At 47.4% G+C, this 24,136-nt stretch overlaps 1 protein-coding gene across 2 annotated transcripts in view; it reads right to left on the bottom strand.

Annotated features, from left to right (window-relative positions):
* Nucleotides 1-22,926, bottom strand: part of LOC137431763 (tetratricopeptide repeat protein 21B) — a 39,077-nt gene extending 16,151 nt beyond the window's left edge. Inside the window, exons 1-8 of one of the 2 annotated variants that reach the window (XM_078769126.1) lie at nt 22,860-22,926; nt 14,867-14,996; nt 13,661-13,771; nt 13,367-13,533; nt 11,173-11,295; nt 9,338-9,495; nt 7,654-7,738; nt 3,224-3,322 (exon numbers count right to left, since the gene is read on the bottom strand). In XM_078769126.1, coding sequence (XP_078625252.1) covers nt 3,224-3,322; nt 7,654-7,738; nt 9,338-9,495; nt 11,173-11,295; nt 13,367-13,533; nt 13,661-13,771; nt 14,867-14,996; nt 22,860-22,889 — 903 coding nt within the window. In that variant the 5' untranslated portion in view covers nt 22,890-22,926. The remainder of the gene's footprint in view (nt 1-3,223; nt 3,323-7,653; nt 7,739-9,337; nt 9,496-11,172; nt 11,296-13,366; nt 13,534-13,660; nt 13,772-14,866; nt 14,997-22,859) is intronic. The other variant, XM_078769125.1, reaches the window with a different exon arrangement.
* Between the last annotated feature and the right edge of the window lie 1,210 nt (nt 22,927-24,136).

Below are 24,136 nucleotides of genomic sequence, written 5' to 3' on the forward strand. Positions count from 1 at the left end.
GGATTTGCAGTTATTGATGGAGATGAACTGGCATCTGTCAGAGAGGTATGATTTAATCCAAGAGAGGGCAGTGCCGGTGACGTTAAAGGTGGATTCAAGTCGGGTGAGGAGGATAGTGTGATCGATGGTGTCAAAGGCAGCGCTGAGGTCGAGGAGGACGAGAATGTTGAGGTTGCCAGCGTCAGAGGAGAGGAGAAGGTCGTTGGTGATTTTGAGGAGAGCAGTTTCAGTACTGTGGTTGGAGCGGAATCCGGATTGGAATGTTTCATACAAGTTATTGGCAGAGAGATGATGTTTGAGTTGAGTGGCTACAGCGCGTTCCAAAACTTTTGACAGAAAGGGTAGGTTGGAGATGGGTCTGAAGTTGTTTAGGGTGTCAGGGTTTAGACCAGGTTTTTTTAGAATGGGGGTAACAGCAGCAATTTTGAGGGAAGGTGGGACGATGCCTGTAGACAGGGAGGAGTTTATTGTTGCAATGATAAGTGGAGAGAGAGCAGGGAGGGAGGCTTTGACAAAGCTGGAGGGGATGGGGTCAAGAGTGCAGGTGGCAGTTTTCATTCCTATGAGGAGTTCAGAGAGGTCAGTAGGAGAGATTGGGGAGAACCGAGACAGGGGATGGCAGGACAAGGGGGGGCAGGTGGTTGGAGGGGGAGCGGGTGCGGCGGTGGTCAAGCTGTTGTAGATGTTGTCAATTTTGCGTTGGAAGAAAGAGAGGAAGGAGATGCAGTTGTCTACTGTGAATGACTGGGTGGTGGTGTTCAGGGGGCGGAGGAGTTTGTTTATTGTCGAGAAGAGTGCTTTTGGGTTTCCGGAGCCAGAGTGGATAATTTGAGAGTAGTAGGCAGAGCGGGCACGGGAGAGGGCATCTTTGTAGTGTTGTATGTGGTCCTTGTAGGCTTGGGAGTGAACTGTGAGACCCGTTTTATTGCGGAGTCTTTCAAGTTGGCGAGCACGAGTTTTCATCAGGTGGAGTTCAGGGGTAAACCAGGGAGCAGAATGGGTGAAAGAAACTGTTTTGGTTTTTACAGGCGCAAGCTGGTCAAGGCAGGAGGAGAGAGTGTGGTTGTAGTAGTCAGTGAGGTCGGAAGGGGTGTGGAGGTCAATGAAGGGAGAAGTGGACATTTTTTCAGAGAGGGTGGATGAGAATGAGGTAGGTGAAAGAGCGTTTAGCTTACGGAAGTTGATTGTGCGATAATGCCTTGGTGTTGGGGCGGGGATGTTGATGGTCAGAGTGATGGCTAAGTGGTCAGAGAGGGTGAGGTCGGAGCCATAGAGATGGTGCAAATTTAATCCAGTGGAGCAGACAAGGTCCAAAATGTGACCACGGATATGGGTAGGAAAGTCGACATGTTGAGTGAGGTTAAAGCAGGTGAGTAAATCAGTGAAGTCAGTGGTTATTGTGGAGTCAGTGGAGTCCATGTGGATATTGAAATCACCAAGGAGGAGGATTGAGGGGGAGAGGGAACATAGCTGGGTCAGAAAGTAGGAGAAGTCAGACAGGAATGATGGGTGTGGTTTGGGAGGGCGGTAGACGACAGCCATGACTGACTGCGTGTGACCAGAGAGTTTTAAAGCCAGGTGTTCAAATGATGGAGCAGATGAGATGGAGATGAGGTTGGTCTTGATGTCTTGACGGTGGATAACGGCAATTCCACCACCTCGGCCCTCCGAGCGTGGTTTATTGACGTAGGAATATCCATTGGGTGTGGTGAGGTTGAGTGTGTAGTAGTCCAGAGGTTGTTGCCAGGTTTCGGTGAGACAGAGAAAGTCCAGTTTGTTATCCAGGATGTATTCGTTCAGGATGAGGCATTTATTGTTGAGGGACCGGGTGTTGAACAGGGTGAGCTTGATGTTGTTTTGAACAGCAGGGATGAATTCAGGTGATTTAGCCAGGGTTCGTAGGCAAGAGGTGCGATCGTGTGGGTTGCTGTGACCAGGTGCGCTGGGACGAAGAGTGAGAGTGCGCTGAGCCGACCAGAGGACGGGGATGGAGTGACCTGATTGCAAATAAACAAACTTGCGACCGGAGCCACGGTGAATGTACCTGGGTCGTCGGAGGAGTCCATTTGATTTGATGGCAGAGATGCATGATGGGGTGGAGCGGGTATTGAGCAGAAGAAGCCTTGCGGCGGAGTACTTCAGAGCCATGCCAGGCAGGAGCGAAGGGACGAGTACGAGGCCAAGGTCGAGGAGGCAAAGCGGCAAACGCAGCGGCAAACGCAGCGGCAAACGCAGCGGCAAACGACTGCAGCCGCTAATCAAGACCACAGTGGCAAACAAGGCCACAAGGCCACCAAGACCACAAGGCCACCGGCAAACAAGGCCACGGCCACAAACAACGGGAGCGGGCCTTTCGATTCCGTATTCCGTACCATCAAAAGCAGATTCCGTTATCCAGCCGGAGAACACGCGGCACGTGCGGGTGTGAAAAGGCAGGACAGGTGTGAGATGTCAGGTCAGAAAAGTAGAAGCAGACCCTGTACATCCATCCAGTCGGAGAAGCGGCGAATATGCAACGCCAGCATCCTCTCGCAACCGAACCCGGAACGTAGGAATATCCATTGGGTGTGGTGAGGTTGAGTGTGTACTAGTCCAGAGGTTGTTGCCAGGTTTCGGTGAGACAGAGAAAGTCCAGTTTGTTATCCAGGATGTATTCGTTCAGGATGAGGCATTTATTGTTGAGGGACCGGGTGTTCACATTCAGCGATCGATCGGGATTCGAACCCAGAATCCTAGGATCCCAAGCCGGCACCCTAACCGCTAAGCCAACATCAGGCTAGCGGGGAAAGTCAGTAACGCATGATAAGAGGTGGCCTTGGATGCCATAGGGAGTGAGTCTGGAGAACAAGGCTGGATGCCAAACTGTATGTATCAAATGCTCAAGATATATCCAGAGAGACAGCCTGGCATGTCTGAGGTTGCTGGCCTTCATCTATTGTTGGGAGAGAAGAAGCAGCATGTCCCCTTCTGAGTGAACTGATATATGAAACTGGTACACTGTGTGATGTTGCCACCTGTAAACTTTGGGTGTGCTATAACTTATATCGTGAAAATGAATTGAATATTTGTGACTTTATATCAAGAAAAAATACATTGCTAAGCTTACGGTGAATCAATGATCCCTACATCAAAGTCAAAAAAGTAACAATGTTGAGCTTGATGAAAGTAATAATTGCAGAATTATTGTTCGCTGGGTAAAGAAGAAGACAATAGGATGACTTACAACTCGGCTGAAACACACTGCCAAGTAGCAGCACAACTTGGCATTGCTTGGCTCCAATTGTTCCAAAACATTCTTGAGATTGTGTATTCTTTTGGCTGCCTTCAGGAAACACATGATACATACAATGAGTCAAACTTGTAAAATACAAATATTACATAATCAAAAAGATTGCACATTTTGGTCTCCAGTGGCTTTGTGTCAAACCTAACATAGCGTCTTCCTAATGGGTAACCCAAGACCACCGGAGCTAAACACCCAGGATGCCGTAGGAGAGTCGTTCTGTGCACGCAAGGTAAGTTTGTGGTGCGGTGTGATTTAATAATTAATTTGATCGGCCTATCATTTGGTTATGCTGGAGGGTGATCACATGGCTCAAAAACCACAGTGATAGCCATTTTAAATGGACAAGTTTCATATATTGCTGCAGTCGCCGGATTCCGACCAGTGTCCTGATCCCAATCCTGATGAACCAATGTTACGGTGGGCCACCAAGTGAACTTAAGATTAAATTCTCCACAGGCATGATCACCAATTTAGCGATGGACCGTCAAAAGAGACCATATGCCCTCTGCCGGGAAAGCCGAATAGATCTTCACTTTGGTTTTCGACGCACAGGAAGCTCGCCGGAAGATCTGGCACAGTGATAGGTTCCCCGTTTATCAGAATATGGTGGGCTGAGTGAAGCCCAAGGAATGGTATCACCGTCTGAAAACCCACTGTTGGGTTATAACCACCTTTAGAGGCCATTTTTCCCCGCAAAGCGGGGGTTGGCCTTTTTCGGGAACCGTGGTTGTTGTTGTCTTTTGGTCCCCTTTTTGAAGCAATGTTTTACGGCCGGATGCCCTTCCTGCCGCCAACCCTTTTTGTCGCTGCATTGTGTTGGGTTGATGGTACCAATTTTCATCGGTCATGCTTTTTAACCACACCTAGATTAAAATACTCCAATGTTGAACTGCGTACTGAGCCAAACACAGAGGTCATGCAAAAGGTGTTTATTTAATAAGGGCAGGGAATATGGGTCGAGATAGATCACGCAATTACAGACAGTATTTCACAATTCAATACAATAATAATTCCCGGTGTCCAAAATATCGTGATCGGCTCAACTGTTACCTTAACAGTTCACAAGACAATTACTAAGACAAACACTGGGGAATTCACAACACAGAAAGAGATGGTAGGCTAACCCGGAAGTAGAGCCTGGCAAAGAGTCCGGTAACAGTTTGGTTCCAGTCCCAGTGGAGGGCTAATTGATCGTTCCATGCGGTCGGCCAAGTAAAGAAAAAGGGATCCAGCTTGCTTGGCAATGTGAGACACAGCAGACCTCTCCACAGGTTGGGTGCAGTTAGCAGCACCCAGGAGAAAACAAAGCTCCACTTCCTATTCCCGGAAGCCTATTTTAGCCAATTATGGCCGACCTTTTAAATCACCTCTCTCTCGGCTCGTCGGCGGGCTCATTCTGGCGTCTATGGGTCTATGGCTTTGGCAAAAAGCCACGTGCATAACGAGTTTGCCACGTGAACCCCTGTGGTGATTAACTGCAGTTTGATGACACCTGATTATTCCACCTGGTGCCTCATGCCTCGAGGCCTGGTGTGCGCTTTTAAAAAAACATTTAAAGGACAGATTACAGAGGAAAGTATTTAATGATTTAACAATGAGTAATGGGGTCATCCACACATTACAGAATGGAGGGATCACAATTAACTACGTCTAAACATACCTCGACATGTTGGGATCCTTGTACACAAATAGCGTATGCCTTATGCTGAACATTTAATAATGAAATAACTATACTACATTACCCCAGCTACGAGTATATGAATAACTATACTATGACATCCTACTCAACAGTGATTCGGTTCACTTTTTAGCAATCCTGCAGGGGCGCAATGTATGTTAACATGTACTATAGCTATACTCTGCAAAATAATAAATAATAAATGAAACCCCCTTAAACCTCTATCGTGTCCCCCAACAAATGATAAAATGGAGTGGGGACACAGAAAGCAGGAGAAACATGGAAAGAAAACCCTGATTGGCACAATGCATTTGAACGAGAGAAAATCATTTTTGTAACAATGTATAAAAAATGTTTTTGGTTAAGAACACAGAGTAATTCATCAAACCTTTACATATATACATATATATGGGAGCGTACGCTGGATCAGCACGTCGCTGCGTCCTTGGACGACTCCTCATCACCATCCCAACACCACCACCGTGTGTGCTACGGAATGAGGTGTTTTTACCGTGGCCAGAGTGCAAATCCTGCCACCAACCTCCTTGAGAGAGAGGACCCAGTACCCTGCTACTCATTTGCCGACCTCAGAAGGATGACAGGCTGAGTCAACCCCACCTGGTGTTAATTCAACAGCTGAACGGGTTTTTAAACTCAGGACCTTAGGATCCCAAGCCCGCTGCCCTCACCATGAGGCCAACACCAGGTGTATAAAACCTTTAATACATGCTATTGTCTTTCTATATGTTAAAATAAAATTATCCACCAAATTAAATAATGCTCCATTGTATTGTATTGTGCAGGTAAAAAAAAAAGCCTGGGACAGTGGGACACATACCTACATCACAATCTGGGACATTATGGAAGATAAGATGTGCTGCCAATACGTCTGACCTTGGTTCAGGAAGTGTGAAGTACGTACGTATACAAACATTTTAAATGTCAAAATGATGAAGAGATCGAGGATTAAAAAAACAAAACACTACACTACCAATCAAAAGTTATTGAACACCTCAATTTTCCAGTTTTTATTGAAATTTACGCAGTTTAATGTCTCAATGTACTCTGAAATTAAGCATAGAACAAATAAACAATTGGAGGTAAAAATGAAATCATCATTTTGTTCAACAAAATTTAATTTAAAATTTTGACGAAGCAAATTAGCCACCTTTTGCAGATATAACCGCCGAACACACTCGTGGCATTCTTTCTTCACTGGAAATCAAATATTGTTCAGGAAGTTCTTCCCAACACTTGCAGAAGTTCCCACAAATGTGTGCACTTGTAGGTTGCTTTGCTTTCACCCTTCTGTCCAGTTAATCCCAAACCAGCTCGATGGGGTTTAAGTCTGGAGACTGTGCTGGCCATTCCATGATTTGAAGCCTACCGTCTTGTTCTTTCCCTCGAAGGTAGTTTTGACATAGCCTGGAGGTGCGTTTAGGGTCATTATCTTGCTGTAGGATGAACCCCTGACCAACTTGGCATATACCAGAGGGTATTGCATGGTGCTGCAAAATGCTGTGGTAGCACATTGGTTCAGGGTGCCAGTCACTCTGTGCAAGTCGCCGACTCTGGATCCAGCAAAAGAGCCCCAGACCATCACGCTTCCTCCTCCATGTTTGACAGTTGGTGTCACACACTGAGGAACCATCCTTTCGCCGACTCGACGACGTACAAAAACCATGCGTGATGAACCAAGGATTTCAAATTTTGATTCATCGGTCCATAAGACCTTCTTCCAGTCTTCAGTAGTCCACTGGCGGTGCTTCATGGCCCAGGCAAGCCTCTTTTTCTTATTTTGCAATCTTAGCAATGGCTTTCTTACTGCCACTCGACCTGTCAAACCTGCAGCTCGAAGTCTTCTCTTCTCAGTTGAAACTGAGACTTGCTTACTTCGACCAGTGTTAAGCTGTGCTTGAAGCTGTTGTCCTGTGAGCCGACTATCACGCAAGCTGTTGACTCAGAAACTTGTCTTCTGATTCTGTTGTGGCTTTAGGTCTGCCAGGCCTCTTCCTGTCAGAGTTTCCTCCAGTTTCCAATATACTACTTTCTGCAGTGCAATATTATCCAAATAATGCTTCAGAGGGTGTAATAACAGTCTGTTCCAATACTGCTTTTATACAGACAGGGGGTTTGTAATCAAGTAATCAGCAGAGGTTGGGACACCTGTAGGAATTGTGTGCATCAACTTTCAAGGCTTAATTTACTTACATTGCTGCAGAACAGCTGTAAGTTGTTAACCCATTAAATGTTCCCTGAAGAAGGCCTTTTTTTTTACAATATAACTGTGCAATTTACATTATTTTCCCGTTTTTGCTAACCTAAGCTTTTTTTTAACCTCAAGCAGTTTACTGCTTACCTTTGTACCATTTCAGGTTATTCACTGGACATTAAAACTGCGTAAATTTCAATAAAAACTGGAAATATTGAGGTGTTCTAAAACTTTTGACCGGTCGTGTATATTTGAGAAACTGACATGTACTTCTTCAAAAATGGAACATGTGCCCTTTTCACACCACAAAGCTAACTGTGCTGGGCCATTACTGACACAGATAATTGATGGAGTGATACAGGATATAAGGCATTGTGTATCGGAATGGATATAACAGAAATGATCTCCTGTCCTGCACAGCCCAATTGAAAGCACTGGATTAAAATACGAAAATGAGTACAAATCAAGTTCACACACCTCTTCAAAATTTCCTTCATGACAAAGCATGAACAAAATCCACATTTTCAAAGCCTCCAGACAGTTGCTGTCTTTCTCCAAGATTCTGAAAAAAAATGCAATTGGAATAATTCCCTTAAAAATACAATTATCATTCACTTTAATGCTCATAACAAAAAATATAAAAAAATGCCCTACCAAAATGGAGGTCCGCCATCTTGGTCAGCTCACTGTCACATCGCTGGGTTCTTAAGCTGCCATTTTGTTTCAGCCTATTGAAAATATTTTCACTTCTGGTCGGGGTGCTTCCACCAAAACGGCTCGGTAAGCAATTTATAGACGTTAACACGTGTGTGTTCAAGGAGGAAACACCTCTTGGGGAGATGGGATATTATTAGTATTAATATTGTTTTGCAATAACATTAATATTGTGCTCTTCAATTTAGTGTTGTTGTTACGTTTGTGACATCGTGAAAGTGCTTGGCCTTGCTACCTTCACAATGGGTACAATGAAACATAGCAAAGACATAAGAAGGGTTCATTCTCAACAAGAAACTGTTTTGGGTGCCAAGACGTTATCACGAAGAAGAAGAAGAAGAAGTCTGCCACCCTCAGTCTTAACATATAGTATTTTGATGAAGTTTGTTACATTAATATGTATATTTCTTACATCGCAGATTTAAGATTTAGTTCCCTAGGGACCTATGCACTTATATAATGGGAGAGGTTTATTGACTCACGTGTACATGTAATTATATATTTAATTTCCAAGTTCTGCCATTTATGCTTGTTGGATGTTCCGCCAGCAACTTTGAAGGTTCCAAAATGTTGTCTGGCATGATGGAGTGTGGAGTATGCGTGCACATCCACCATTCCAAGCCGACAAAGATAAAGAATTGGTCGTTCAATAATTCAAGTTCGAAAATAATACTTTGGCACCACATTTGTCCGTCCGTCCGTGCGTGCGTGTGTGCGTGCGGGCGTGCGTGCGTAAGCGAAGGACCGCATTCAAATTTGGTGTGTGGGTGCAACCCACGTCAAAATCCAAGATGGCCGCCGCCATGTATGTCTGATGCCATGTATGTCTGAACCTTGTTCTGTTTTAAAACTCCATTCTGTGCATGCTCATTCTGCAAATAGTGTTTTAATCATTTCATCATCTATGAATGCAGAAATATTGAGCCGTTTCATCGCTGAAGATATTACAAGGACCTTTACTGTTATTTTCCTCATTCATATTTTCCACGAGTGATTGGTGAAGGTGATTCAAAGTTAGCCTTCGCATCACCCTGCATCCGAAAATAAAGTCAATCAAACACTATTTTTCAATGTATTTCTCCACTAAACAAACACAATTGTTCCATCGGTGTGGTAGTTTCTTAATGCCAGAAACAGAAGTATTTAGCACAGGTACGCTGCCATTTAAGAAGATATACTTTCACATCCTCATCAATTTGAAACTTGATGTCACCAAGATGTTCCTTGAGTATGCGCACTAGTCTTTGAGCTCCAAGCTATCCTGCATGCCCAAACTACAATTAAAACTATGTCTCCAAATGTAGAGACAAGCTTCTTCCTCATGGTTATGTCGCAACAGCTAACACACGTCATAACAAGTCACGCTTTGTTTGGACCATAAAACCTGCTTACGAGCTGTGATTTCCTTGGAAAAATCATGAAGAATGACTTTGAGAACATTCATTACCTTTGCGCCGTTCCCAATGCCTCCTCCCAGTCTTGCAATGCCAATTGTAGTTTCATCTTCTCAACCATTGCAGGCAGGAATGTTGGAAATCCTACAATTATTCGGTTCATGATCTCCAAAGCTCCAGAAAAATTTTGCTTCACTTCAAAATACTTTGCCTGAAAGGTGACCATAAGAAATAGTCATCAAAGAGGAATTTGAAAATTCATCTCGAAAAAGGTAAATGGCACCACGTTCAATTAAATAATGGCGCAGCTATACATTACCAATACAAAGAAGAATAATATGCAACAACCTGATATACCATATATAATAAACTGTTCACTAGACGATAGAGGCAGACTGTCGGACCTTGGTAAATAATATAGCAGCCAATATTTGGCATTTATAAATATACATACAAGTAAAAATTACGTCGTATAATGTATGTTCCAATGTACGAGTATAACATGACAAATTTTGAATTAGTACCAACTTCTGCAAATTTGAACAGAAAGTCCAAGTAAAATGTACAGGTTGTCCACAAAATACCGTTCCAAATTCAAACGGTAATAAGTAAAATAATGAAATGGGACACAACGATGAGGTTTACTGCATGTGAAAGAACACTTCTCATCGTTTTATTGACTTTTTCCTTTCCAATTGTTTCATGGAACACATGATGTCACATGTACTGCAAATGACATCACCACAAGAAAAAGCGCAATGTGTTGCCTGGTTTATAGAGACCAAATCAGCTACACAAGTTCACCAAACCTTCAGGATGACCTTTAGAAGGCTGCCACCATCGAAAAAAACATGATTCGTTACTGGTGTAAGAAGTTGATGGAGACCGGTAGCATCCTGCAGCAGAAGTGGGCAGGCTGGCCAAGCACAGGTGTTGAGGATGTTGAACACGTTTGCAAGTCGTTTCAGTGCAGTGCAGTACATAAGGCCTGCAGGCCTTATGGAGATGTTTGGATAAATCCATCCAATGCTCGTATGATGATCTTAACAAACATCGACAATAAAACTGAGAAATGTTCTTTCACATGCATCAAACCAAATCGTTGTATCCCATCTAAATATTTTTACCTGTGACGTGTTGCAGATCGACAAAAGCTCTGCATGGTTGTTGTTGTTGTGGTTCTCGGTGGTGTGGGGGGAGGGAGGTGGGGGAGGAGGGGGAGGAGAATTCTTGAAATGTGCACCCATTGGTCGGACAGCTGGTGGACCCCACCCATATTTCTTGCTCGACTCCACCCACCCAGGCAACCAGACAAAATAATATGGCCGCCATCTTGGTTTTCTGATGGGCCTAAGAAATCAGGCCTCTAGGCCTCTGCTAATTATACACTGCCCAGGTTTGTTGAGTCAGATTTCCATTGGCTTTGTTTGGGTCGGGTGTTGCTCAGGATGAGGGACCCCAAAAATTCTAATCATATTTCGAATAAAAATTCTCAGTACGTTTTAATCAAGAGGAGTTTTGTTGACAGACGACGTGAAAAAAATAGGTGGTGACCACAGTGCGGTCGTTCTTGTTTATATTACGGTTTACATTTGGAATGGTAATTTGGGGACACTCTGTAGTTTATAATTCGAAGTCTAAATTTTTTTAATCCACCAGGCAAAAAATACTCTGAAAAAATAACTGAAATAATACTGGGAAAAAAAATACTGAAAATACTCAAATACCATGAAAAAGGTTCCAGCAAGAATACATCTCCACTCAGTGGCTTTTACATTCTCCTCGGGTTGTGTTAAAAGGTGCATAACCAAAGTGCAAAGAAAAATGGTGCAGATGAAGCATGGTTCTACCAAAAACATAAATTATACTTTCAATTAAACATACTCACTCTCCCCATCAAAGCAAAAACATCTTTCTCATCTTGTAAACTTTCATCCAGATATTTTAGAGCTCTCTTGTAGAGGGCCTCCGTTCCAGCTGTCAAATCAATCCAACCCTTCAAAACAATGCCCTAAGAAAGAAAAAAGGCACGGTCAGCACGAAGTGTGCAAAGGGCTGTGTAATAATGATGTCAGAGTGAAACTCAAAAGTGTACATAAAACCAAATTCATCACTTGTGGCAAATCGAGTTCGTTGAAAGCAATTTATCCATTTTAAAATAACCGGATAAAACCAGCCTTCGGAAATAATGGCCAAAATAACACAACATTATCTGTATCCTTTATGCTACTTCAAAAGCTTAGTTAACCTAAATGTCCATCCTTAATATTTGACACCTTCATCAGCATCTCAGTGGAGTACCTTTGGGCTGGCAGTCCCACCTCAAGCCTTTCTTCCTGTCTTTATCCCATGGAGGACAAGGCCCAGCTGCAAACCCGGACCTGTGACTCCCCTACCACAGAAAGGACGGTGACCTCTCTGGCCTCTACTACCTCCTATCGGGTCTTGCACCCGCCTGCACATTCCGTGCTCTGCCCCCGCTCCCACCCAGGTGTCTGCAAGGTGTGCACAGTCTGCCAGTAACCCACGTGTAGTGAAACCCCCAAAATCCAGGCTAAATGCTCACCATTTTGTTCCTCTTTTTACTACCTGTAAAACCAACTTCCTCGGTCTGTTTGATCTCATTCTTTCCTCCAGTGCTCCAAGATGGCTGGTCACCACAATCTCAGATTCACCATCTCATTATTCCTTCTCTCATGCATACCCATGATCGTTTCTACCCTCATTAATCGTCCCCAAACGTCCCTCTTTCCGTGTTTCCAGATTACTGGGTTTACCCCAGCTCTCTCTCTCCATCCTCTTCATTTTTGTTGTTGTCCCTTTTTGCTTCTTCGACAGTTTTTTTTTTATTCTTCCACTTCTGTGATTGAGAGTTTGCACCTGTTTTCAACTTGTTCACCCCCTGTGTCTTCCTCCTCCTCCCCCCTCCTTTGCTCTCATTCTTCCCTTTGTCCTTTCTTCCTCCAGATGTCCTATTTTGTCCCTCTATCCTGCTGTAGGTGTACGTCGTCATCCCTCCTCTCCCCACCACAATCCCCCATTTTCCACTGTTCTTTTTGTTTTGTTCTACCCTGGTACCTTCTCTGTTCTAGCTCCTCCACGAATCTTGACTATGGATACAAAAAACCCAAAGCAAGCAACTTAACTTCACAATTTTCTATAAAACAAGTTTTATCCAAAAAAAACCCCAAAGCATTTCCTTAAACTAGAACAGCACTCGGTAGAGCGCATACCTCCCCCAGGCTGAAGAGTTTTGTATCCCACTCATAGGCCGGATCTGGATTCAGACCTGAACCAAAATCTAATCGGCTTGTTCTTATCACCAAACCCACTCATCCACCAAGTTTAGTCATAACTTGTCCATAATCTTTTTAAATATCCTGCTATATATTGCTTTTCACCCGATCTCTCAATGGTGAAGAATCACTTAAAGATTAAATAATTGTTGTATCCGAATCCATATTCAGATCTTCACCAAAATTGAACCAATTCTTCCTTGTCACACACCCAACCTCTCCATCAAGTTTCGTCCGAATCCGTTGAAAACTTTTTGAGATATCCTGCTGTGTATCGTTTTTAGCCCTATCACTCAATGGTGAAGAATCAATCACTTGAAAATTCTCATAGCCGGATCCGGATCATCACCAAAATTTAATCATTTCGTCCTCGTCACATACGCTACGTCTCCACCAAATTTCGTCCGAATCCGTCCACAACTTTTTGAGATATCTTGTTCACAGCCAACAGACAGGTAGACAGATAGACAAACAGACAGGGCTGAAAACATAACCTCCATCCACCTTCAGCGGCAGAGGTAAAAAGCAGAAAGACCGTAAATAATCCACTATAGTCTATGTCATAATATTTTTGCTGTTCCTTCCCAAACGAGAAAATCCAGGTTATGAATATTAAAACCCACATCATCATTGGTGCCTGAACAGTTGAATCCTTTCGTTAATTTATCTTACAAGCAAGTTTTCGTGTTTTCACAAAGATTATGTCCTACACACGCCACATCCCTTTAACCACCTGTTTGAGAACAGCAATTTGCACAACATGACAGAAGCAACAGGAAGGCTCACCTTTCTGGATCTACAAGACACCTTAATCATTCGATCGACGTACTCTCTTGCGTTGTCATGGTGTCCGATGTGCCACAGGAACACAGCAGCATAGTACAAAGGGAGTTCTCCTGCTAATTTACGCTCCTCTTTTAGCATAACTTCAAGCTTCTGAACATCAGAAACATCTAAAGGAGACATCGATGCATCTGATTTTGCAAGATGTACACATGACAACTAAGAATTTACTTGGAGCTGAACTTTTGCTCAGCTGAAACTCACCTGGAGCTGAACTTTTGCTCAGCTGAAACTCACCTGGAGCTGAACTTTTCTTCTGTGCATAGATGAGAGCAATGATGCAGCAAAGCTTCAAGTCTTTGTCATTTTTTATATTCTCGAGGTCTCTGATTGCTTCCTTAATGGAACCTAGGAAAATAAAATCGTGCAGGTTAGTGACATCTGTGAAAGAAAGGATTTTAAGTACAAACTGTCGTCGAGTGTCCTTACAGTCATGGGGAAGGAGGTGCGGCTGAAGTTTTGACACTGACAAGGTGCTTATGGCCAAACCATCAACCGCAACTCGTCTTCCGATGCCAGTCGACAGACTCGTTCTCCCTCTGATGTAGCAAATTCTTCAAAGAGCGATGGTGACACCAAACCAGCATCCCGGGCAAGGGTTATTCTGGGAGGTTTGCCATTGCAGTCCCAGCAATAGTTGGGACAGGAATTTTGAATTTGTTCATGGTGCCGGTGATAGCTGGCCTACTTTTCGCGAAGGATATTTAACGTCCATCAACTAATGCCGGCAGACGGGTCTCCCGGTTTAACGTCCATCCGAGGGATGGCACACACATTGATGAATCTCCCTGCCTGTGAATCCCTGAGATGACAGTTGAAAGCTGGGCGGGGATTCAAACCTAAGCAAGCTAGACAGCCTTAGAGGTGAGTGTGCGTACCTCTAGGCCACCCTTCCAGCACGAACACATTCATTAACTTTTAGTTGATAAAATTCCATATTTTATGGTGCATGCCGACGCTGATTGACAGTGGCCTTCACAGAGACAAGTATCCATTGACATCAATCAAAACCTAGGATAGGGAAGATTGGTACAAATAATACTGCAATGATGGGTAAGGAGTAGAATGAACCACCTTTAGAGGCCATTTTTCCCCACAGAGCGGGGGTTGGCCTTTTTCGGGCACCGTGATCCCCTTTTTGAAGCAATGTTTTACAGCCGGATGCCCTTCCTGCCACCAACCCTGTTTGTCGCCTCTTAAGACAAACAGGGGAATTACCAGCGAACTGGTACTCAATTTGCCGACCTCGGAAGGATGACAGGCTGAGTCAATCCCCCTGGCGTTAGTTCAGCGATCGACCGGGATTCGAACCCAGGGTCCTCGGACCCCAAGCCGGCACCCTAACCGCTAAGCCAACACCAGGGGGTAAGGAGTGCAATAAAAGAGGTAAATGATTATGCTATTTTCGAGAAGTCACACATTGTTAACCTCATCATTCCTTACCTTGCATCAACAAGGCAAAGGCTCGAAAGAACACAAACACGGGTTCACACCCGTTCTTTTTGATTTCGTTGTTGGCGACGTTCTCAACATGATGAAACAGGCCCTCCTGACAATAATAGTGGATCAGTTCCTGAGGGAAGGGACAAAAGAAAATAATTCGACTAATACCAATAAAATGATTATTCATACCTTCACGCCACTGAAGGTGGATGCAGGTAAATTTTTCACCCCTGTCTGTTTGTTTGTGAACAGGATATCTCAAAAAGTTTTGGACGGATTTGAACGAATCTTGGTGGACAGGTTGGGTATGTGACAAGGACGAATCGATGAGATTTTGGTGAAGATTTGAATCTGGATTCAGATACGAGAACTTTTTAAGTGATACTTAAACCATTGACTGATAGGGCTACAATCAATATATAGCAAGATATCTCCAAAAGTTATGGACGGATTCGGATGAAACTTGGTGGACAGGTTAGGTGTGTGACAAGGACGAATCAATTAGATTTTGGTGAAGATTCAAATCCGTATCCGGCTACTCGAATGTTTTAAATGACTCTTCACCATTGAGTGAGGGGGCTAAACCCTATATATATATATATATATATATATATATATATATATATATATATAAAGGAGCTGGGGCTCCCACATCGATCGGAAGAATGGACGCGACAAAAAGCTGGAATTCATCCGAGTTGCTTTAATCAAACCAAACACTCAGGCACTCTGAAAAGCCCGTTTATCGGGCAGCAATATATATACACACATTATCCCGGAGCGTTTGCCCAGGAAAGGCGAGAGGGGGCGTGGCCCAGCGTCCCGACCGAGGCCTGGCAAGTTGAGCGCGGGCCTGCCCGGGCGTCCTGGACGAGCCCGGCATGGTGATCGCTCCGCGTCCTTGATAGGTGCAAGGCGATTGTGAAAACCCAGCGGTAGCCGCTACACACGTCCCCCCAGAATCGACTTGCACCGGCAGGGTCAATTTGAGGGGGGTCCTGATGACCCGGCCGAAGCGACCCCTGGCGGATCGTGGGGGGGGGGTCCGGTGTGGTGGTGGGCGGTCGAGTGGGGGGCACCGTGGATGGGGGGCAGCCTCGCCGCGGCGGAAGGACCACCCGTGGTGGGTGGTCGACGTCCACGTGCGCCGGCTTGAGGCGGTCCACCGCAATCCGGTCCGACCTGCCGCCGATGTCGATGACGAACGACTTGTCGTCCCGTCGCAGCACCCGGAAGGGCCCGTCGTACGGCGGCCGGAGTGGCCCCCGATGTGCGTCGTGACGCACAAAAACATACTCCGCTGTGCGAAGTGCTGGGGGGACGTAGGACTGGGGGTCACCGTGGTGGGATGTTGGCACGGGGGCAAACCGTCGGGCGGCCTCCTGGAGGTCCGAGCGCTGGTGAGCTGCGGACCAGGGACTGGTAGCGTCGGGCACGAATTCGCCCGGGACGCGTAGCGCCTGGCCATAGACAAGCTCGGCGGTGGATGCCTGGAGGTCCTCCTTGGGGGCCGTGCGGAGGCCCAAAAGGACCCACGGCAGCCGGTCGGCCCAACCGCCGTCTTGAAGGCCGGCCATGAGCGCGGCCTTCATGGAGCGGTGGAATCGCTCGCACAACCCGTTTGCTTGGGGGTGGTAGGCCGTAGTACGGTGGAGCTTGACCCCCAGGTTGCGGGCGACCGCGCCCCACAGCTCGGAGGTGAACTGTGGTCCGCGGTCTGACGAGATGTCCGCCGGTGCGCCGAAGCGGGCGACCCAGGTGGCGATGAAAGCCTGCGCCACGTCGGCGGTGGTGGTGGAGACGAGGGGAACGGCCTCCGGCCACCTGGTGGTCCTGTCCACCATGGTGACCAGGTGTGTGAACCCCCGTGACGGGGGGAGGGTGCCCACCAGATCCACGTTGACGTGGTCGAAACGTCGTTCGGGCACGGTGAAAGGTGCCAGCGGGGCCTGGGTGTGTCGGTGGACCTTGGCCCGTTGGCAGGCCGTGCAGGTGCTGGTCCAATCGCGGACGTCCCGACGAAGGCCGTGCCAGACGAATCGCGCCGACACCAGCTTCTGGGAAGCTTTCCGGCCCGGGTGGGAAAGGCCGTGGAGGGAGGCGAAGATGCGGCGTTGCCAGGTGACGGGCACGATGGGGCGAGGCTGGCCTTGGGAGACGTCGCAGAGCAGGACAGTGTCCGCGAAGGGGATGTCGGCCAGGCGGAGGCCCGTGTCCGCCGCCCGGAGGGCTTGCACCGTGGTGTCGGCGGTTTGGTCCGCCGCCATAAGCGCGAAGTCCACGCCCAGGTGGACCGCGTTCGCGCTGGCCCGGGAAAGACAGTCGGCCACGGCGTTGTTTTTGCCGGCGACGTGCCGGATGTCCGTGGTAAACTCCGACACGGCGGAGAGGTGGCGCTGTTGGCGGGCCGACCACGGCTCCGTGACCTTGGCCATGGCGTAAACCAACGGCTTGTGGTCGACGAACGCCGTGAAAGGTCGGCCCTCCAGGAGGTGGCGGAAATGGCGGACGGCCAGGTGTAGACCGAGGAGCTCCCGGTCAAACGTGCTGTATTTGAGCTCGTTCGGCCGGAGCTGCCGGCTGAAAAAAGCGAGTGGCTGCCAAACCCCGTTCACCCATTGCTCATGTACGGCGCCCACCGCGTAGTCGGAGGCATCCGTGGTGAGGGCGATGGGAGCGTTGAGTACCGGGTGAGCGAGCAGTGTTGCGTCGGCGAGGGCCCGCTTTGAGCTTTGGAAGGCCGCGTCCATTGCTGCGGACCAGGCGATGTCGTGCTTGGCCGGCTTGCCCCGGAGGGCTTCGTAGAGGGGCCGCATGAGTTGAGCAGCGCGGGGCACGAAGCGGTGATAAAAATTCACCATTCCCAGGAATTCTTGCAGGGCCTTTATGGTGCGGGGACGCGGGAACGTGGTGATGGCCTCGACCTTGGTTGGCAGCGGCACGGCCCCGTTCTTGGTGATGTGGTGGCCCAAAAAATCAACGGCCGTCGTGCCGAAGTGGCATTTGGCCGGGTTGACGATGAGGCCGTGCTCGCTGAGGCGCCCGAACAGTGTTCGGAGGTGGAGGAGGTGCTCGGCCCGGGACGTGCTGGTGACGAGGATGTCGTCCAGGTAAACGAAAAGGAACGGCAGGTCACGCAGCACGCCGTCCATCAAGCGCTGGAACGCCTGAGCCGCGTTCTTGAGACCAAACGGCATCCGCAAGAATTCGAATAAGCCGAACGGCGTGATGACTGCCGTTTTAGGGACGTCGGCCACCCTGACAGGTACCTGGTGATATCCCCGTATGAGATCAATTTTCGAAAAAATTACCCGTCCCGCCAGACGGGCGGAGAAGTCTTGGATGTGCGGGATCGGATACCTGTCGGGGGTGGTAGCGTCGTTAAGGCGGCGGTAGTCGCCACATGGGCGCCAGCCGCCCCCTGGCTTTGGGACGATGTGTAGTGGCGAAGCCCACGCGCTATCGGAGCGCCGCACGATGCCGAGGTGTTCTAAAGCGTCGAACTCGGCTTTGGCCACGGCGAGCTTGGCCGGGTCGAGGCGGCGGGCTCTGGCGTAGACCGGCGGGCCCGTGGTTGGTATGTGGTGCTCGATCCCATGCCGTACTGCGGCGGCCGAAAACGTCGGCCGCGTGAGGGCCGGGAACTCCGTGAGCAGGCGAGCAAACTCGTTCGCCGCCGGGACGGCGCATGCCAGCTCGGTCGGCGCGGAGCTGCTCAATGTGCATACCAGGGAGCTGAAGGTTTCGGCGTTGATTAAACGACGCCGTTGGACGTCCACCAGCAGTCCGTGTGCGCAGAGGAAGTCGGCGCCTAGCAGAGCCATGGGCACGTTTGCGGTTACAAACGTCCAAGCAAAGCGTTGGCCGCCGAAGCAGAGGGTGACGTTGCGCGGGCCGAAGGTGCGGATGGTCGATCCGTTGGCCGCAACCAAGGAGGGGCCGCAAACCGCGGACTGCCTGTCCTGGTCAGAGGCGGGTATGACGCTCAGTTGGGCGCCGGTGTCGCACAGGAAGCGCCGTCCGGACGCTTTATCCGTGATGAACAGTAAGTTGCCCGTGTGGCCGGCGCTCATGGCTGGTAATGAACGCCGGCCCGGCCGTTTCCCGGCTTGCCGAAGGTGCACGGGGGTCGGCATGTCCGGGCCTTCTGTCCGAACCTGGCATGATAGTAACACCACGCTTGGTCAGGTGGAGGCCCCGGTCGTCGTGCTGGAAGTGGTCGGCTCGGTGTAGCGGCCGCCAATTGCGTCGGCAGTTCGGTCGTCGACCGTGCCGGGTGCTCGGGCGCCATGGGTGTTGCATCGGACGGCGGTGGGTCCCATGTCGCCGCTGCGATGCGCTGGCCTGCGGCGGAGATCTTTTCGGCTTCCCTGGCAAGGGCACGGGGATCCGTGATCGTCGTGCTTGCCAGGGCGAGGCGTACCGGGTTAGGCAGCTGACGGAGGAACAGCTCCCGGAACAGGAATGCCGGAGAGTGCTCGCCGAGCAGCGAAAGCATGTAGTCCATTCGCTCGGAAGGGCGCGTGTCGCCGAGCTCGGGCAGGTCGAGCAGGCGCCGTGCGCGTTCCGCCGATGGGAGGGCGAAAGCGTCAAGGAGAAGCTTCTTAATCGCGCCGTATTTGTCAGCGGCTGGCGGGCTCTCGAGGAGGCTCAGGGCGCGGGCCGCGGTGGCCGAACCGAGCGCTGCTACCACATGGTGGAAGCGGGTGTCGTCGGCCGTGATGCCTCGCAGGGCGAACAGGGAATCCGCCTGTGCGAACCAAACCGCCGCGTGATCCTCCCAGAAGGTAGGCAGTTTAAGGGCGACTGCCGTGTCCATGTCGGTAGGTCACCAAGGAAGGAGCTGGGGCTCCCACGTCGATCGGAAGAATGGACGCAACAAAAAGCTGGAATTCATCCGAGTTGCTTTAATCAAACCAAACACTCAGGCACTCTGAAAAGCCCGTTTATCGGGCAGCAATATATATACACACATTATCCCGGAGCGTTTGCCCAGGAAAGGCGAGAGGGGGCGTGGCCCAGCATCCCGACCGAGGCCTGGCAAGTTGAGCGCGGGCCTGCCCGGGCGTCCTGGACGAGCCCGGCATGGTGATCGCTCCGCGTCCTTGATAGGTGCAAGGCGATTGTGAAAACCCAGCGGTAGCCGCTACATATATATATATATATATATATATATATATATATATATATATATTTATATATATATATATATATATGGGGCTTCAGGCCCCCTGCAGGCCTAACTGTGGCCCCTTTGTGTTCTATTATTGTTTGACCTATTACCAAGTATGACCAACCATATGTTTTGTTTTAATTGATTGCTGTATCCTTTAATACTATTATTCATTTTTATCCTTATAAGGAATTATCCCTTACTCTGTGAAAGAAACCAGCGGTATCTTTCTAGCCTCTATCAGAATTTTGGTATGTGGGACCTGAGATCCTCCTCCCAGTATTATGCTAATAATGTTGCTCAATTAACAAAATATAACCAATTTATGTGTTGCTTTGCTTAAACTTTATATTTCCTGTTAAGAAGTTAAGTTACTGTGCTGGCATATTCTCTTTATTGTTCCTGCTCTAACTGTGGCTCTATTGTATAAAGTTACCAGCCGTTACCACTCAAATCAGATGAATACCGACACTTTTACGATCGGCTATCCTTATCTTCATGTGCTTTTCCTGACCTTCAACAAATGTTTATCCAAACTACGGACATGTGTTCATCTGGGCATAAGCCAGGCATGGTCTTCAGTTAAAACCCTTTCTTCCTTACTGAACAAAGGGTGAGATCAAAGAGTGAGCCGCTGAGTCACCCTTTATCTTTCAATTGTGATCGCTATATAAAGCGAAACCATGTTCAGCTTTTTCAGAGCATCTTGTTGGAACGTTGGTCATTTTTGTGGGCTTCTGTCCGACGTGTTTTGCTCTCCACCAAGCTTGTGTGTTTGACGAATCAAATAAATATATCAGTTGTTCCTTTTCTCTGTCATGAGTCTTGAGTCCTAAGTCAACGGATCCGTCATATATATATATATATATATATATATATATAGTTACGGTTTTTAGAACCTTCACTTTGTAAATTTTAGTAAATGTTCCCTTATAAATAATCCCCTGTAAATATCCCCATTATTTGGCTAATATTAAAGATCGCACCCGAGTTAGTCCATGTACAACACATAGAACACCATAGGACCTCTCTGTAGTTATCTCATTATTATGTGTTTGAGTTAAGGATCTGTTCCCAATAGTTGAATCTGCGTTGTATTAATCAAATAAGATAGGCCCCTTCAATTATCCCCAATCATCTCTTCAAAGTGCAGTAGCGGTCTGGCAGCGTTCGCTGCCCCTTGTTTTGGCTTGTTTGCTGGCCCCAAGCCGCCATTACGCACGCGGTAATCTGGAGGAAAAGGGGAGGAGTGGGTTTGAGCGCCAGGAACGAGGCGTGGCCTGTCAATGTCTCCTCAAGAGGTGGAGCAAGCGAGCCCTCGCCGGCCAACCAGGGCCGAGGTGAGCCGACCGGAAGGCGTGTCCTAGGAGCCGGCGTCTGGATACAGGGACGCCCAATAAAAGCGGCTGGGAGGGACTGCTTCAAGAGATGAGTGCGAAGGTCCGATATACGAGGTACCAGAGGAGCATACAGCTGAATCGTAAGGCAGGAGAGCGGGTCCGTTGAAGACGACAATACCGCAATATATACGCATTGTCCGACCGTGTGAAACCGATACGTGCAGCTGCCGCCGGGTTTCGCCTCAAGCCAGGAGCGTGAACCGGAGCGCGACCTGGAGCGGACCTCGACGCTGTGCCATCTGCCCGGACCTTCCTGCCCTGCCATCTGCTTGGACCTTCTCCCCCTTCCAGCCATTCCTTCCTGCCATTCCCTATTCGTGTAAGTCTGTTTGTTCTGTCTGGGCGTATGATAATATAAGACTGTTTTTAAGGTTGCCCTATGTCCTTTTATTTCCTCTCATTGTATATTCCCTTCTTTCGTTTCCTCTTGTAGATAGTAAATAAACCTGTGTTCTTTCTTACCCTTTTGGTTTCTTCTTCCCCCGATCGCTTTAGTCCTTTCCCAATTGAGTATCTGTGGCACGATTCGGCCAACCGCTATAATCGGGTTTAGTCTCTTGTTAACAGCCCGAGTCGCAGCTCGCTTCGCTCGGCGCATCCATTCACGCTGCGGCCCGGGTGGGAGTATCTCCTCGCTTACGGCCGGTGGTGGTAATTAGGTAGTAGGACGGGTTGGGATTACAACCCTACTCACCACCGACCGGAAATGACGTCATACTTCGAGGACCGGCGGACGGCCAGCTTAACAGGACAAGGGGATGACCGGGGGATTAACAGGAAGTGACCAGCTTAACCCCCCCCCCCCCCCCCCCTTGGTAACGGGAGTGCCGTCCCCCGGATCCGTAACAATATATATATATATATATATATATATATATATATATATATATATAGATATATATATATATATATATCACAATATTTCAAAAAGTTATTGACGACTTATGACAAAACTTGGTAAACTGCTAGGTATGTTGGGTGGTCGAGTTGATTAATTAGGATTCGATGGTGAAGGTAACAATAACTACACAAAGTATTAGTAAAATATCGTTGCAAGGTAAGTCTAAGTGTTATCGATCCCGGATTAAATGCAGTGCCTTTACCTATTCGACATGTAATAGGGCTGACAAAAATGTGGACGCGGTATTTTTCCATCAGGCAAGAGTAAAAATGCATTATCGTATTATTATATTAACGTGAACGTGATAAGAAAAGGAATGAAGGAAGGTGAAACAAATCCATTTTCCAAATCTACACCGTAATTCCCTCCCGACGAGAGCGCAGCCAAATACTGTAAAACGAATGGAAAAAGTATGAATACAAAACAAAACTTAAAACGGGTGCTGGTATCAAGAGTACAATAGTAAAGAGTATTCATATTTAATATCAAATCCTAATTGTTATATAAAATCTTGCGTACAAGGCCACACGTTGAAGTACTGGTCTCCATGGTGAAGCGTCACCGGATGTTGATGCTTCTTCTTCTTCAGAAAGTGGTGTTGTTATTTTAAAGGTTAAACTTCCTTGTGTCAGAAACCCGATGTTTCTCTAAACAATTATTTTTTCATTTCTCTGTATTTCCAACATAACTGTTGTATATTTGTAAAACCAATATTATTTTTATACATTTTATAGCCAAGTGTCGGGTCGATGTTAATGCACCATCACCATCACCATCACCATGCTTATTATGTGTTTTCACCCTGTCTGTGTCTGTGTCTGTGTCTGTTTGTCCGTTTATGAACAAAACATCTCAAAAAGTTGTGGACGGATTCGGACGAAATTTGGCAGAGATGTAGCGTATGTGACAAGGACGAAATGATTAGATTTTGGTGAAGATCCGGATCCGGATCCGGCTAGTAGAAGTTTAAAAGTGATTCTTCACCATTGAGTGATATGGCCAACCAGGTGGAGGCATACCTCCACCTGGTTGGCTATATCACTCAATGGTGAAGAATCACTTTAAAAATTCTACTAGCCGGATCCGTGCCGTTGTAGTATTAATTAATTTACCATTAGGATGTACAACAAACAAACACCCACTTCTCCAATTATATCATTCATACTTGTACTACCGGTACATGTATATAAAGTTCGAGGTGTGTTTTTTGTTTGTTTGACTCCATTCTTAAACAGCCGGACAGATGAGTCGAGAGATTGCGTTTCCATCATCCATGTTCTTGGGTTTTGTGTGTAGCATTTCATTTCACGTCAACAGACCCTGGGGTTCAGGGTGGGGGAAGCACGCAAATTCCCCCTTCGTCATCGTGCATCGTATGACGTCGCTTCCAAGTGCGCGAGGGTATCACAAGTCCCACCCTTCATCCAGTGTTCTTGTCCCCACGTTTTCCAGTAAAGTGAGGTGTTTTCAATTACGTGTAAGCAGTAAGCATATTTTGCTTCATGCATGTAACCTGGGTTGTTATTATTATTATTTTGTTTGCGTAGGGATTGGGGTACTTATGCGTTACCTATACACCGCCCAAATACAATTATGCGTCAGAAGAACATGCAGAATGTTTAGAACAAGATCGCCGGTATCGCGGGTACTCTGTTAGTAAACATCAAATTGGGGGAATTATAATCTGTAAATACAGGTTCTTGCTGGTGTTGTACAGTATGCTCGTTTGCATGAGGAGAACGGACGAAAAAGATTGCCGACATCACCATTTACATAATTACAGAATGAACGAAGCA

The sequence above is a fragment of the Myxine glutinosa genome, unplaced genomic scaffold (assembly GCF_964187855.1).
Source record: "Myxine glutinosa unplaced genomic scaffold, kmMyxGlut1.1 SCAFFOLD_1307, whole genome shotgun sequence".
Lineage (NCBI taxonomy): Eukaryota > Metazoa > Chordata > Myxini > Myxiniformes > Myxinidae > Myxine > Myxine glutinosa.